Below are 13,265 nucleotides of genomic sequence, written 5' to 3'. Positions count from 1 at the left end.
CTCATTCTGCTGATATTTGGCTGGGCTAACATAAGAAATGCAGTTCGTTAAATTCTAAAAAATACCTTTGGTTAAATGGATCCTTCTGCAGTTTAGATTTCTGCATTTAAGTTGTTTCAAGTGTGGGTCATTTCACAATAATTTCATCCTTTTCTTGGTTAGCTGTCAACTTAAAGTGGAGATGAAGAAGTAAGTGGGTATCCTGGTTGCTTTTGCTTCTTTTTTGAGACTTTGACGTACAAATTAGCTGTCAATTTGAAGGCTCTCCGTAACAAGCAGTGAAGTTGTCATTATATCTGATTAGTTTCATAGTTTTAATGGCTTTTTGTGTCAAAAAATCTAAATTTTCCATTGCCGCAGCATTTTTTATTTGAGTCTAACATTGATCTTTGTATATGTTTGTTTTAGATCCCAAGGAGACTTGTTCAAAATGCATGCATTGTCCAGTATAGCTGAAATTCTTTGTCATTTGTATGGAATGGATGATTTAGCTGTATCCTATGCCAATATGAATCTGCAATGCATTGTGAACAGGAGGTTAAAGGAAATTGGCATGACTGCTGATGGTAAGTTGCCAAAAGGACCATACAAGCTCATCTTCAAACTGTTATCCACCGAAGTCTTCCAATTTGGGTTATCTTAGGCTGATGCAATTTAATTCTTGTGACTGATTGAATAATGTATTTAAGGTAAGATACAACCCCTAAAATAACGGCTCAAAAATCACCCTTGTAGTCTGACATATATGTATTAGGGAAAATCTTTCCTAGGGTAATTTTATCACCAATCTCAATAAACTCCTCCCCAAATTACTCTGCCTGATGCTTCCATCACAAATGACTTTTGAGCAAACAATATATATGCTTGAGGCTCAAATTCATTTATGCTCAGTTAAATACACATTTGGTCCATAGGGTTTTAGAATTTGATCAAAATCTTTGCATGGATGCATGTAAATATCTAAATTAACAACCCAATACAAGTTAGACTATTGAAGGGTCTATTGAAGTTTGACTATTGTTATCATTTCCTAATACCGCATACTCCTGGTTATCCGGGCTAATGATGGGGAGAGGCAGTACGAATTATTGGAAAACACGGATAATCCTAACTTTCAATTAAATTTCATGTAATTTTCATAATTCATGTAAATCAGACAATTTAATATTATTTTTGCACTTCATGAATCATTCACAGCTATCATTTACCAATCACGATATTTTTAGTGGCGATGATGTGATTGTACTCGTATTCCTACTGCTCCGTGTAATGCCTAGTTTCCAAAAACTGCATACCCGTGTCTGTGAGATCACGGATTCTGAAAATTGGTTTGCACAAATGCTTCAAAATTGCTGCGCGACGTCGGAAACTGCAACGTCAGGCACCTAGCTGCGTTGTCACGTCTTGCGCAAGTTGCCCGGTATGCAACTGCTGTGGGACGCAGTTCTGTGATCACTGAACGCGAACACGCACGCTGATCATGCTCAGATAACATGAACAGGGAGCTTCTGTGAAGGTAATGGGCACGCGGTCGCCTCATAGCGCAGCAGCAGTTATAGGAAACCAGGCCTTTTGGCAATTTGTCTACGCAGGGAGTGCCAGGCTATGGCTCATGCTATCGCTACTTCCACTTCCCCCTGCCTTTACTTCTACTGTTCCCTTCCTCTCCAATTTGACGTTGACTAGATAAGGCGTAAATGTGACCGAGTGCGATGAAATCCCCGGTTCCCTTGGGCCATATTCAAGCGTATGCAGGTCCGCGGAAACAATTATGCATTTGTTGTATGAAATATACATTTAATGATTGTAGATAACATTTTTCTTTCTTCTAAAATTACTAAGGAGATTTTTTCCTGCCACTGAACTTCGTCTGTAATGCGTCCTCTGTGTCGCGAGCAATGCATTATCTGCAATCAGACGTCCCAGTAAACTTGAAACATTCCTTATCAGCAAGTAAATAAAATAATTACAAAGGGAATTCTAATGGAAATAATGGGACCGGTGTAGCCATACATTAAAATACATATATCCTGCTGCTTTTGTGTCCGATTTTATTTTTTCTACAAAGATCACGGCAAACATAGAATGAGAATGAACTCATGCATGGATAATCCACAACACGGATAAACCGCACCAGGACAATCAAGAGTCTACTGTATTACACCTCAATTCTTTTAACCTCATCATGTTATGTTTTCAGGTAGTGTTGTTCAAGGTGAAATTGACGAGGAAGTAATATTGAAGAAAATGACGGAGCACAAAAATATATCAGCCGCTGAAGTGGAAGAAATTTGCTTTTTATGTGGTTTGGACACTGAAAAAATGTTCCTAAAATATTTAGAGCACTTGCTGCTGTCTTGGACTCCAAAGTACAATGTCAAAGTACTTTTAAATGGACAGGAAGGTAAGTAAAATCTTCACTGAAATGTTTTGGAATCAAAGTTTTGTCATCATATGGATTGTTAGGCACTCTTTGGGGTATTTTATAGTTTTTATTATATCAGGCTTCATTCATGATTGAAGTGGGATGGGATATTTTAGCAGAAAAATTACATCAACTCATTTTTTGAAAAGTCAAGGTCAGACTCTTTGAGTGCTACGGTAGTATGTAGTTGTAAATGGGTATCCCTTATGATGTTTTGCAGTCATGAATTTCAGTCCCTGAGCATGATTTTGCATTTCCAACAAATAGCCCTAGTAGCACCAAAAGGATTACATATACAGTGGAACCTCGATCTGTCGTTTTTCAGGGGGATGGATGAAAAAAACGATGGATGCGGGAAAACGATCGATGCGGGAAAACGATCGATGCGGGAAAACGATCGATGCGGGAATGGTTGTTCGGGTTGCCTATGTCCCAGGAAACGCTTGATTTTTGCGAATTATGATACTCGTTAATGGATTCAAACAAGATTTTAACTGATTACAGGCATATTATTACGTTATCGAAACACTTAGGTCATATTGTTGATTCGAATTATATCTTTTTCAAATATCCTAAAGGAACACGCCGCCTTGCTAAAAAAATGGTTGCACTCCACTGGGAATTTTCACTGCTATTTCACAGTAAAAATTCTTATCAATCAAATGCCATTTCAAGTACACGTATTTACGAGATAAATGTGCGTGTTATGCCTCAAACAACTGATTTCGCTGTCGCAGTGATTGGTTATGAGATGGATCAAAGACCAAAAATAGTTTATTATTTGAAATGTTCCTTTCTAGCAATTAAATTTTTAATATGATTGAGGAAATGTGGCGTTAATCATCAGCGGCAAGCCCATCTGATCCTCGGCTTCATCCCATTTCTCATTTCCACCAGGGATCTCGCTCAACCCCCACCCCTGCCGTCATGTGCTAGCGGACATACCGAGGCGTTCTGCAATATTCGCGCATTTCTAGCCCAGATTCTTTTCTTCATCTTCAATTGTTTTCGGTCTATCTTTTAAAGTTCTCACTTGTGTCTTCGGAAGGGCCATGATCCGAAGACAAATAAGAATAAAACTAATAAAAATGAAACCGGACTCTACTGAACCCACACAGAAAACACATGCTGGTTTTAAGTCAACCCACCGTGGAAAGTACAGAACCACGTGAAGTTCGGCACTAATGTTATCGCGTACGGCGTAAGCAGAGCTTACTGCAGAGGGTGAAGCATGACCATATGAATGTGCAATGAAATTTTTTATCCTATAGAGAAGGCAACTTACCCACTCAATTCTAACAATAAGTAGTGTAGCTCTAGATGAGCAGATGAATTCAGATTGCTAGTAGGGAGAAACAAAATATCTTGAGAAGACATCGCTTCGTTAGCAACTCAGACAAGTGAGACTTGTAGCATAACTCGTAAATTGTAACCAGACGCCCTGTTTTCGAAAAAAAAATCCGCATCAACTGCCGTGAAGCTCACTATCAGCTGCGAGGATATCGATATTCGCCAGAAATCACCATCGTATTATTCCAACTATTTCCTTGCTTAAAATGCTTAAATAACGTTAGATATATGTCGTGTTTGGTATCATTCTTTACTGAATTACGTGCACATCACTAATATCTCAATCTAACAAAAGTATAATACCAATTGCCGAAATTCATTTTTAGACACCTTTTGGGCTAATTGGTGATTCATGCAGCAGTTGACCTTCAGAAGTGGGGATCTTTGAAGCGAGTCGGCTTAAAAAGTCAGCGGTCAAGAAAGGGGGAGGCGTGAAAAAGGTTTCTTTTGTCCTCGAGTAACTTGATATTTTCTTTCGAAGCTAAGGTCTTCGTAATACGATCCCTGATCGAGCTGGTACTTTTTTTTTTCGGAGAAGAGGAAAGCTTCAGACAGGGGGAGACGAGTGCTGAATGGAGGGGGATACTGGATCTTGGGAAATGCGCTAATGTAACTATCCCATGGCACTCAGCTTCTCCCTATCGTATTTCAATCTCCTGGGGAAGATTCAAACTTTGTGTCTGTCGTTATTAGCCATAAATAACACGTTGTAAACACTTCGTCTCATTTTCGTCAAACGATAGATGCGGGAAAATTATACGACGGGACCGCGATCTTCAAACGATAAATGCGGGAAAACGATACTTCGAGAACGATAGATGCGGGAAAAAATTACATTGTCTTTATGGAACTTAATTTGGGACCAGGAGCGGCGAACGATGAATGCGGGAACGTTAGATCGGGGTTCCACTGTATCTAGATTTAATATGTAACATAGTATACAATGTATACATATTATATATGTATAAAATGCATGTAAATGTCCTCTAACATGCAGATAATATCTAGATATTATACATATTATATCTACTGCCATAATATGGATTTTATATAGATTAAATATGTGTACATTTTCGTAAATCTGTATATTATGCATATTTTATACATGTCTGATGATCCATGGTTACACCATAAGGATATTATTTGTATATTTTAAAGATTCTGGGATACATCTTATACAGATACAGATATCCGTATTATATACAGTAAAACTTTGATTTTACGTAGTTGGAGGGACCGAAATATGGGCTCTGTGTAAAATCAAGAGTTGGTATTGCGGAGGAGTATAGTTTTCAGGATAACACTTGCTCATTATTTTTAGAAGGCTTAGTCATACCTTTTTGTACATATAGTTCTGATTTAAGCCAGAACCGAAACCAGAAAAAGTCTCATATGTGAGGTTTTACAGTAAATGAGCATGAAATCCTTTTCAATTGCATCAGATATATGTTTCCCAGATTCAGTTACTCATTTGGAGGCAAGAAAATGAAGCCTAATAATCTTATTACTCACAAGCAACACCACAGGTAATGTGTTACCTTAAGAGAAACAACGTTGCATTCCTGAACAATGTTTCCCATGGTTGAACAAAATGGTTGAATTGCCAGCATTTCTGGCACTAAGATTACTTCTGTTACCCAGTAAAAATTTTGGAATGGTGATACTAAATGCTCGCAGAGAAGCTAATTTTCAAAAATATTCTCATTAAAAGCAGCTTCAGGATATCCGTTCAACCACCTGCAGACAAACAAAGATTGGAGATAAAAGAAATGGGATATCTGAGGATAGTCATCCAAATTAACCCCATTAACAGGGAGCAAAATTTTGCTAATACATCACAAAAACTTTACACCCTGTGGGCCTGGGTTCAAGTCCTGGTAGTAGCAGAAACTTATCAGAGATGGCCGTATCCCTACTTGAGTGTAATGTGGAGGGCACTTCCAGTGCACCACTCTGTCCAGCAGATGGGATGTTAAGTCCTGGTCCCTTTGGAGCATGTCATTACAACCCTGCTAATGCCAACATAGGGTTCCTATCCCCCCAGCCCTTACTTCATGGCGCGAATGACCCCAGCTGTCTGTTACCTCCTTCCAAATAGCATACCATAGATAATACGGAGCACACAGGACCAGGGATATTCGGAAATTCAGTTTTTTCCGGTGTTTAGATCACTTTTTTAAGTGAGCTATTTAAATAACCGCGCAACTACCGTCATGCCGCCAGTGATGAGTGAAAAAATGATTTATAGTCCAGAACAGTTTTCCCACTTAATAATTGTTACACATTAAAAAAGCATTTTCCCATGAAATTTTGGCATTAGTAGATTGAATCTACCGGGAATAGCTTCTCTGTCAACATTCTTCCGCGAATTCAGCATTCTTCGACTCACAAGCCGTGTGACTCATCTTCACGTAATATTTTGCTTCCCCATATCTGACAACAACACCGGACACTTTTTGTATTTTGATTTAATGGTACTCAGCCATTCCAGAGTTTAAAGGGACTGCCTTATCACTCACGTCTTGAATTTGACTTCAATGATTACATGACGATTGACGACGCGGGTTATTCTCCGAGGGCATAAACTCACGTTCCGTTAAAAATAAACGCTTGCCACCTAGCGGAGTTAAGTTAATAGCTATTCAAGTTCCAACCATGTTTAATTTAAACCCACTGACAATGAGATACAAGTTGAGTCAGTTCTGATAAGCGTGCCACGCAAGCAACATTGCATGTTCATAGCCGAACTATATTTTGTAGTTATTGTTTTCCTTTTCAATTATTTCATTTTGAAAATCAATTTATATTGTTGTGTTTTATCATTGATGTGTCATAAATTGTTTTCACCTCCTCATACGTCATTAGTTCATAAGAGGGTTTCTTATTTTTGTTTGTTACATGCAGTTTTATTGTTTAAATTATATTTTGTTTCGCTGAAAGTTTTGAACAAGTGTTTTTTTTAACTCCTTCACGGGTCATCTAAAAAAAATCCCTCACCACTCCTTTCGTCCCGGTCATTTTTCTTTTTCTTGAATGCGTTGTGGAAGAGGGCACAAGCTTCCAAACATTACCCATCAGGTCAGATCGGGAACCCCCCACCCGCAATTATCTCCAAAGAAGGGGAATATTATCATTTTCCGTAAATTGTAGGAAGAGAGTGACATTGGTTTGTCCCGTAGGTCCCATGCGGGAGGGATCCACACGTATTTATATATATTTGTTTTTGTGAAACATCTCCCCCCGGTTCTATTTAGACATCCGGGTGAGCCAGGGGCGGGATGCCACAATACAGATTTGCAAATCTGTATACCGTTGTATTTTGAAATCTTAAAAATATGCAGATATAATCCTTTTGGTGCCACTAGGGAGGTTCAATTGAATAATTGAAATATTCAATAGTATGGGTTATTTCAAGTATTTTATTTCTCTGAGCTGTTATTGGAAAAATTGGAGTGAACACTATTTGATCGCTTGAAATATTCTTTTTTCCAGAAATTGTCATCTTGAACAGTGTGGATGAAATTCACAAAGTATTTTGCTTTGTTTATCCTTTAATCAGAAGTGAATTGTTATGTACCTTCCTGCATGAAATATGGGAAAAGGTAAGCATTTGATTGCATAGTACGCACATTGAACGCTTGTGAGCGGTGAAAACTCTATCATGTCATATTTTTATGAATTCCGTTGTATCAGTTGCTTTGTGCTGGTGACTTCCAAAGTTGATGCACTTGTATAACATATGGGGTGGCAAATTTAAATTTCTGAGACACACTTAAGATGCTTGATTGAGAGCTCACTTGGTTTATTATGGTTTAATACTAAAATTGGGAAAAAAAGAATCATTTTCAAATTTGTCTCCTAAGTTGTTTTTTTTTTGTCCTGTTCAGGCTCCAACACCATTTGATAATTAGTATTTTCTGTCAGCATATACATGAACAGATTTTTCCCAGGATGGATTCAACAAGCCTGTGATGGACGTGTTTTTGTTTAATCCTATTAATTTCTATCATAAAAGGAACTAAATCCACTAAATTAAAAAAGACCAATTTTCTTTCTTCACATCTTGAGAACAGATCCCAGATGATGGTAGATCCCAGATCATGGAAATAGTCATGCTTCCTGGAGTGAAGTAGTTAACTTAGTAGTTGATATTACTATCTTTGCAAATTCACCTACACGGAGGAATTAGATATGTATTATGTTGTTTACCTTGCTCTACCCAAATTTGTACTGGTCCTCCCACAGAACCTGTGTAAAAGAAAATATGTTGCTGCATTAGTCAAAGCTGGGTATATGTTTGGTAACTGCATCAATTGAAATATGATTTCTTTTTTTGGATCTTCCATTGTGGAAATTTTAATAGTAAATAGAATCTTCAAGCTCACAATTCCATTCATGCAAAAACAGTAAATTTCTCTGTCCTACAATAATTGATATTTATTTCATATTCTTGCCCGTAATCATGGAATTGAATGATTGAAAAGAAATAGCTCGAAAGAGTTACATTAGAACAAGGAACTAAGTTCTCAAAGATCCAAATAAATTTTTTCTTTCTCCAGACATACTTAGATACAGGCCATGAGGTTTTAGTTTACTTTCTGTACTCGCATTTGGACAGTGATACTCCCTCGAACATGATTTCCCAGGATGGAGATTTCAAATTATGAGGCTTGTAACTTGATGTCTTACTGCACTCAACTTGGTATGAAGTTTACTTTTTTTCCATGGTTGGATTGTTTCAAATTTGAGCAGAAGTAAATAAAAAATATAGCTTATGTTTACTTTAACGTGGATTCGTGTTTGGATGGTATTGTCGTGGTCTATCGTAAAATCTACATTAAAGGAAGAACAACTATATTCTAGAAAATCTGGGTTCCATTTCCAAGTATGGCTGCTAGCAAAGTCTGATCGTTCTGCTTCTTGGTCCTTATGCGTAGTAACTTAAATGTGCTAATAAGTAACTAAAGAAAATTTTGCTACCTTCTGTGGTTTCCATACTGTGTCCACCAATTCTGTGGTTTCATTCATAATACATGACAAATGAGAACGGATCAAATGGTGGGGATCGGATTGGTGTGGCAGCTAGTGTGTTGGCTTCCCATTGTGTGAGTTTGGGTTCAAATCCCGGCGGTGGCAGAGAATTATCTGCGTGTGCCTGATCACTGCTTGAAAAATCTGTGTTCCTGCTTTATGTGGTGAACATTACAAGCGCAGCACTCTGTCCATCGGATGGGATGTTAAGCCGTGGTCCCCTTGCTGCCTTTCGTTAAGAGCAGGCTAATGCCGACGCCAGCTTTATCTCCACCCTTCCTTCCCTACCCTTATGACCTCAGCTGTGGGTTGCCTCCTCCAAATACCATACCATACCATCAAATGGATCCCCCCCAATGTTGTAGTGTTAATAGCCTACTGGCCATTGTGGTCCCTGGCTAGTAGTGTGAATATATTATAGGTATGAGTAATCGAATCTGCCAACCTCCCCAAGTACATCAAATCCCAAAAGATTTGAATGTGGATTCAATGAGATTAAACCAGATTATGAAAGATTCTAAATAATGCCCTGTCTTTGTTACAATTAAAATGTGAATGACTGGTACGTCAATGCTACCAATTGTTCTTTCTGCATCTAAACTCTAGGAGTGCAATTTAAATTAACTTTCTCTAATAATGGAATAGTACAACTTCTAAGTCACTATTGCTTATGTTGAGTGTATTAGGGTTTTCTGGCCTCTGGATTTGAAATCATTTATGGACTTCTAATTGTTGTTTTCTGAAATTGTTTCTCTTGTGGTCTATGCAAGAGTTACAAATAGTGCTTCCTGTGGGCAAATGTGGGAACTATAGAGCGTTCCACATTTAGTTGACAGTACGGGCCTTATGGATAACAGTGTTGCCAAGCTTCCGCTCCGCCGGCAGGCATCCTAACAGCGTATGCAACCACACATAATAGAGCGCCAAAATGGTTTAGTTCAAAAAGGAGTTAGGGATCGCACGAAAGACGACGTAAATTAAGGATTTTTTAGCGTAAATTACAATACCTTTGCTGCAATATAAGAGGAAAAGTCTTTTGTCATTTTATGCACATACTCATTCAATGCACAAGCCTAATAATGAATAATCTGTAATGTAAAAAATAACAATAAATTGAAGGATAATAAAATTATCGCCACTCCTGAATGAGACAAAATTTCTATTCCTTCCATATTATGCAATATTTTTTGGCTCTGGCTTGTATTACATGAAAGGCGATGTTGTATAAGACATCATCAATCTTTAATTTTTCAAAATTTTCCCGTACTTGGTTTATTGTAAATTAAAGACCTCTTTTCAAGCTAACATCTTCAAAGCTTATTTCCTTAATGTTCTCTTTCCTCCACCTTATAGTAGGCAAGGATTCTAATTTCCTTGAGTAATGAGAGGCATTATCTACCACTATAATTGATCCATCGGGTAAGTTTAAAAGAAGTGAGTGCTCAAACCATCTCTCGTAACCCTCGCCAGCTACTTATTCATGATCATCCATTGAGTTCTTTTTGTACAGAAACACATGCGATGCTCCTTTTATGAATCCTTTTTCCGTTCCTGCGTGTATAATTGCAAATCGTCCTCCTCGGGAAGTGGGGGCCAAGCCCAGTATTTAGTCCAGCAAGGAAAGCTTGACGCGGATTTTCTAATTGTTTGTTTCGCAAACTTATGTTCACTATTTGTCCAACATTAATCCAACTTTCGCCTGTGAATACACTCGTCCTGTGTTCGCGACGATATTTTTTTTAGCTGCCTCAAATAATTAATTGTGCCACCAACGAATAATATCATCCCTTTCGATAAGGATGATTCTTTTCCCCCTGCGTTCGTACACGAAGCCTATGTCCAAAAGAAGACGATATAGTGTTGTCCTTTTGTAATCTGGGAGAATGCTATCCATATATACCGAGTTTAAGATGGATTTTAAAGTCGGAGGAATATTTTTCACGAAGGATTCATGTACCTTCCTTCTAATTCCCGATCTCACCAAACCGTCGAAAATCACTGGTCATGAATTTTTGTAAGGCTGTCTAATTTCTTTAGTTTTTGAAGGAGTTACCAATGGACCACGGGAGCTTTCGTTTCTCACTCTGTAAATAGTGAGCTCCTAGCACCCAGTAGCCTTCGAAGCTTCTCGGCAGGCCTCACTAATACTGAGAAATTTCCTTAAGTACGAGAAGACTTTGAGCACCAACTGTCTTTCGCAGCTTATGAGCTTCTCACCTTGTCTCCTCTTCTTCGTATCGGACATATTGATTGAGCGTGTTACAGCAAAGATAAGTGTAAAACACACTTCACAATTCTCAAACTCAGCAGACCACACAACACTTGTTCACTCCAAAAAAATGCAATGACAAACTGAACGCCTTCGTAAATTCTTCCCACGGCCCCTTCGGTTTGGGTCGCTTTTGGTGTAGGTTTTATGGTACCCTATGAAAGGAACTCAGAAAAAACCCAAGCCCCCTTTTGTAAAAGGCGTGCACTGGATGGGGTAGTGTTTCGCACAGATTATGAGATATTCTTTTTCTTGGTTTCCGCGATGGGACCTAAACACCCAAGGCGAAAGCGTCTTATTTCCAAGCCGCTTGCTTACTTTCGTGTATCAATGTATTCAGATAAAAACACTGCTGTTACGACGTATGAGTATTCTCTGTTTAGGATATCAAACGAATAGATAAATACATTTCATAGTATGCATTGACAAAAAACTCCTTTTCCGCCCGAGAATTTTCCCTCTGCGCGCAAGAAAAAGCAAGAAGCCAGGCCCAGCGGCACCGCAATATTTTTTCTTAAGATCAAAACCTTGTAACTTGCTTCAGAATTGATGTAAATTAATAATTTTTTCACCAAAAATAACCTTGTAGTTTTCTCCACATTTGATACGCAGCATATAGGGACCTACGACGTAAGAAACGTAAGTTAGTAAGCGATTACTTTTTACCTTGCAAAAATCAAAATTTTCTTGTCCTAAAGGGTGTTACGTCGGCAATAACAATATTTTAACTCAATATTTGTACAATTGGTGAAGACCTTCAAGGAGAAAATAGTGTGAAGAATTTTTTGCAAAAAGATTCAATTCAATACAGACAACGGTCAGGCAGAAATTGCGAGTAGAAGATAAATTAAAAAAATACACGTTTCTTACGGAAATTTAACGAAATGTTTTTTATAGCTTTTGTTATAATTTTTATCGAAAAACTATTGGCACCAATGAATGCAGCATATCTTTCTACATTAGAATGCAATTTTTAGTCAGTGCATAACGCAACATTAATTTTCGTGCTGTTATTGACAACACCGCGCTCCCGGCCTTATGGAGATTAACATGGGAAACGATTCACCATAAGAGCCCATACTGTCAACTAAATGTGGAACGCTCTATAGCTCAGTTAACATAGCTCAGTTACTTGGTTTTTTCGCATGAAATATTTATTCCTGGAGGTGAATATACATACATATATGCTATTGATAAATTTTAAGAATTTAGTGAATATGGATTCAGGATTTGTTTCTAATCCCTCAAAGATACAATTTTGGATTTGGATCAGTGAAAATTGTGGATTCTATCCAGCCCCAATTTATTGCATATGTAAACAGTTTTTTGTATTGTAATTGTATTAAACACTTTTCATTTTCAGGTGAACTACTACCATTATGAGATTTATGATGCAATATTGGACATTTTGATTCGTAATAACTCAAAGCCACAGTTTGTGCTGAAGCAAAAAAATATGATAAGATTTCTACAGACTTATAACCGTGTGAGGTATGCATAGTGATAATTTTCATGGTATTGATGGTAAAAATCTATTTTAATGTACCAGTTAAGTTATATCTGAAGTTAATATAGGCTTTATTAGTTGGAAATGCTTCAAGTACATATGTATTGACTATTAGTTATTGACATTAGTCTCCATAATGGACTATCATACCCTGTTAGTAATGTGTCTATTGAAAGTTCTTCTGTGTCATTCTGTACTTTGTGACTTTAATTTTTCATAGATGTTTTGAAATATTTTGTGTGTCTGGAGAGAAATCCTGTATTTGTTAGCTGATAATTAATTGCTAATTTATAGGAAAGCGATGAAGGGGAGTCTGTGCCGTTGTGTGGTAAGGTTTTATGAGAGGGATGTGAAGTCTTTTTGGGTTTTTCTTTTAATTTTTTTCTTTAGTATTTTGTCTTTCTAGGGTGAGGCCATAATTGTTGTTGAAGGCAATGTTTTTATGGTGCTTATTTCTTTAGTGTAATTCTATGGGGAGACTGGATTTTTTTATCAGTCTCTGTACAGAAAGAACCAACTTAATTGTACCAAACAACCCTCCAATCACTGCACATAAACACTCAACAGTACATTGCATTTTTTGATTGAAAATTATTTAAGTTTCTCGTTGTTATGGACTGTGAATTGTCCCGAAAGTGGGGCTGTTATTTACTGTTATTTTGATGAGTCGCCATTCAAATTGT

The 13,265-nt window shown here is 37.6% G+C and overlaps 2 protein-coding genes across 2 annotated transcripts in view; one reads left to right on the top strand and one right to left on the bottom strand.

Moving 5' to 3' along the window:
• The window catches only part of LOC124171901, a 139,764-nt gene that overhangs the window by 79,771 nt on the left and 46,728 nt on the right, over positions 1-13,265 (top strand). Inside the window, exons 24-27 of the mRNA XM_046551298.1 lie at positions 409-566; positions 2,201-2,404; positions 7,268-7,377; positions 12,439-12,566. Coding sequence (XP_046407254.1) covers positions 409-566; positions 2,201-2,404; positions 7,268-7,377; positions 12,439-12,566 — 600 coding nt within the window. The remainder of the gene's footprint in view (positions 1-408; positions 567-2,200; positions 2,405-7,267; positions 7,378-12,438; positions 12,567-13,265) is intronic.
• Positions 7,420-13,265, bottom strand: part of LOC124171903 (mitochondrial potassium channel-like) — a 62,604-nt gene continuing 56,758 nt past the window's right edge. Inside the window, exon 3 of the mRNA XM_046551303.1 lies at positions 7,420-8,023. Within this exon, the coding sequence (XP_046407259.1) occupies positions 7,991-8,023 (33 nt within the window). The 3' untranslated portion in view covers positions 7,420-7,990. The remainder of the gene's footprint in view (positions 8,024-13,265) is intronic.

Source organism: Ischnura elegans, chromosome X (assembly GCF_921293095.1).
Source record: "Ischnura elegans chromosome X, ioIscEleg1.1, whole genome shotgun sequence".
Taxonomy (NCBI): Eukaryota; Metazoa; Arthropoda; class Insecta; order Odonata; family Coenagrionidae; genus Ischnura; species Ischnura elegans.
This window is presented reverse-complemented; position numbering and strand designations above follow the sequence as displayed.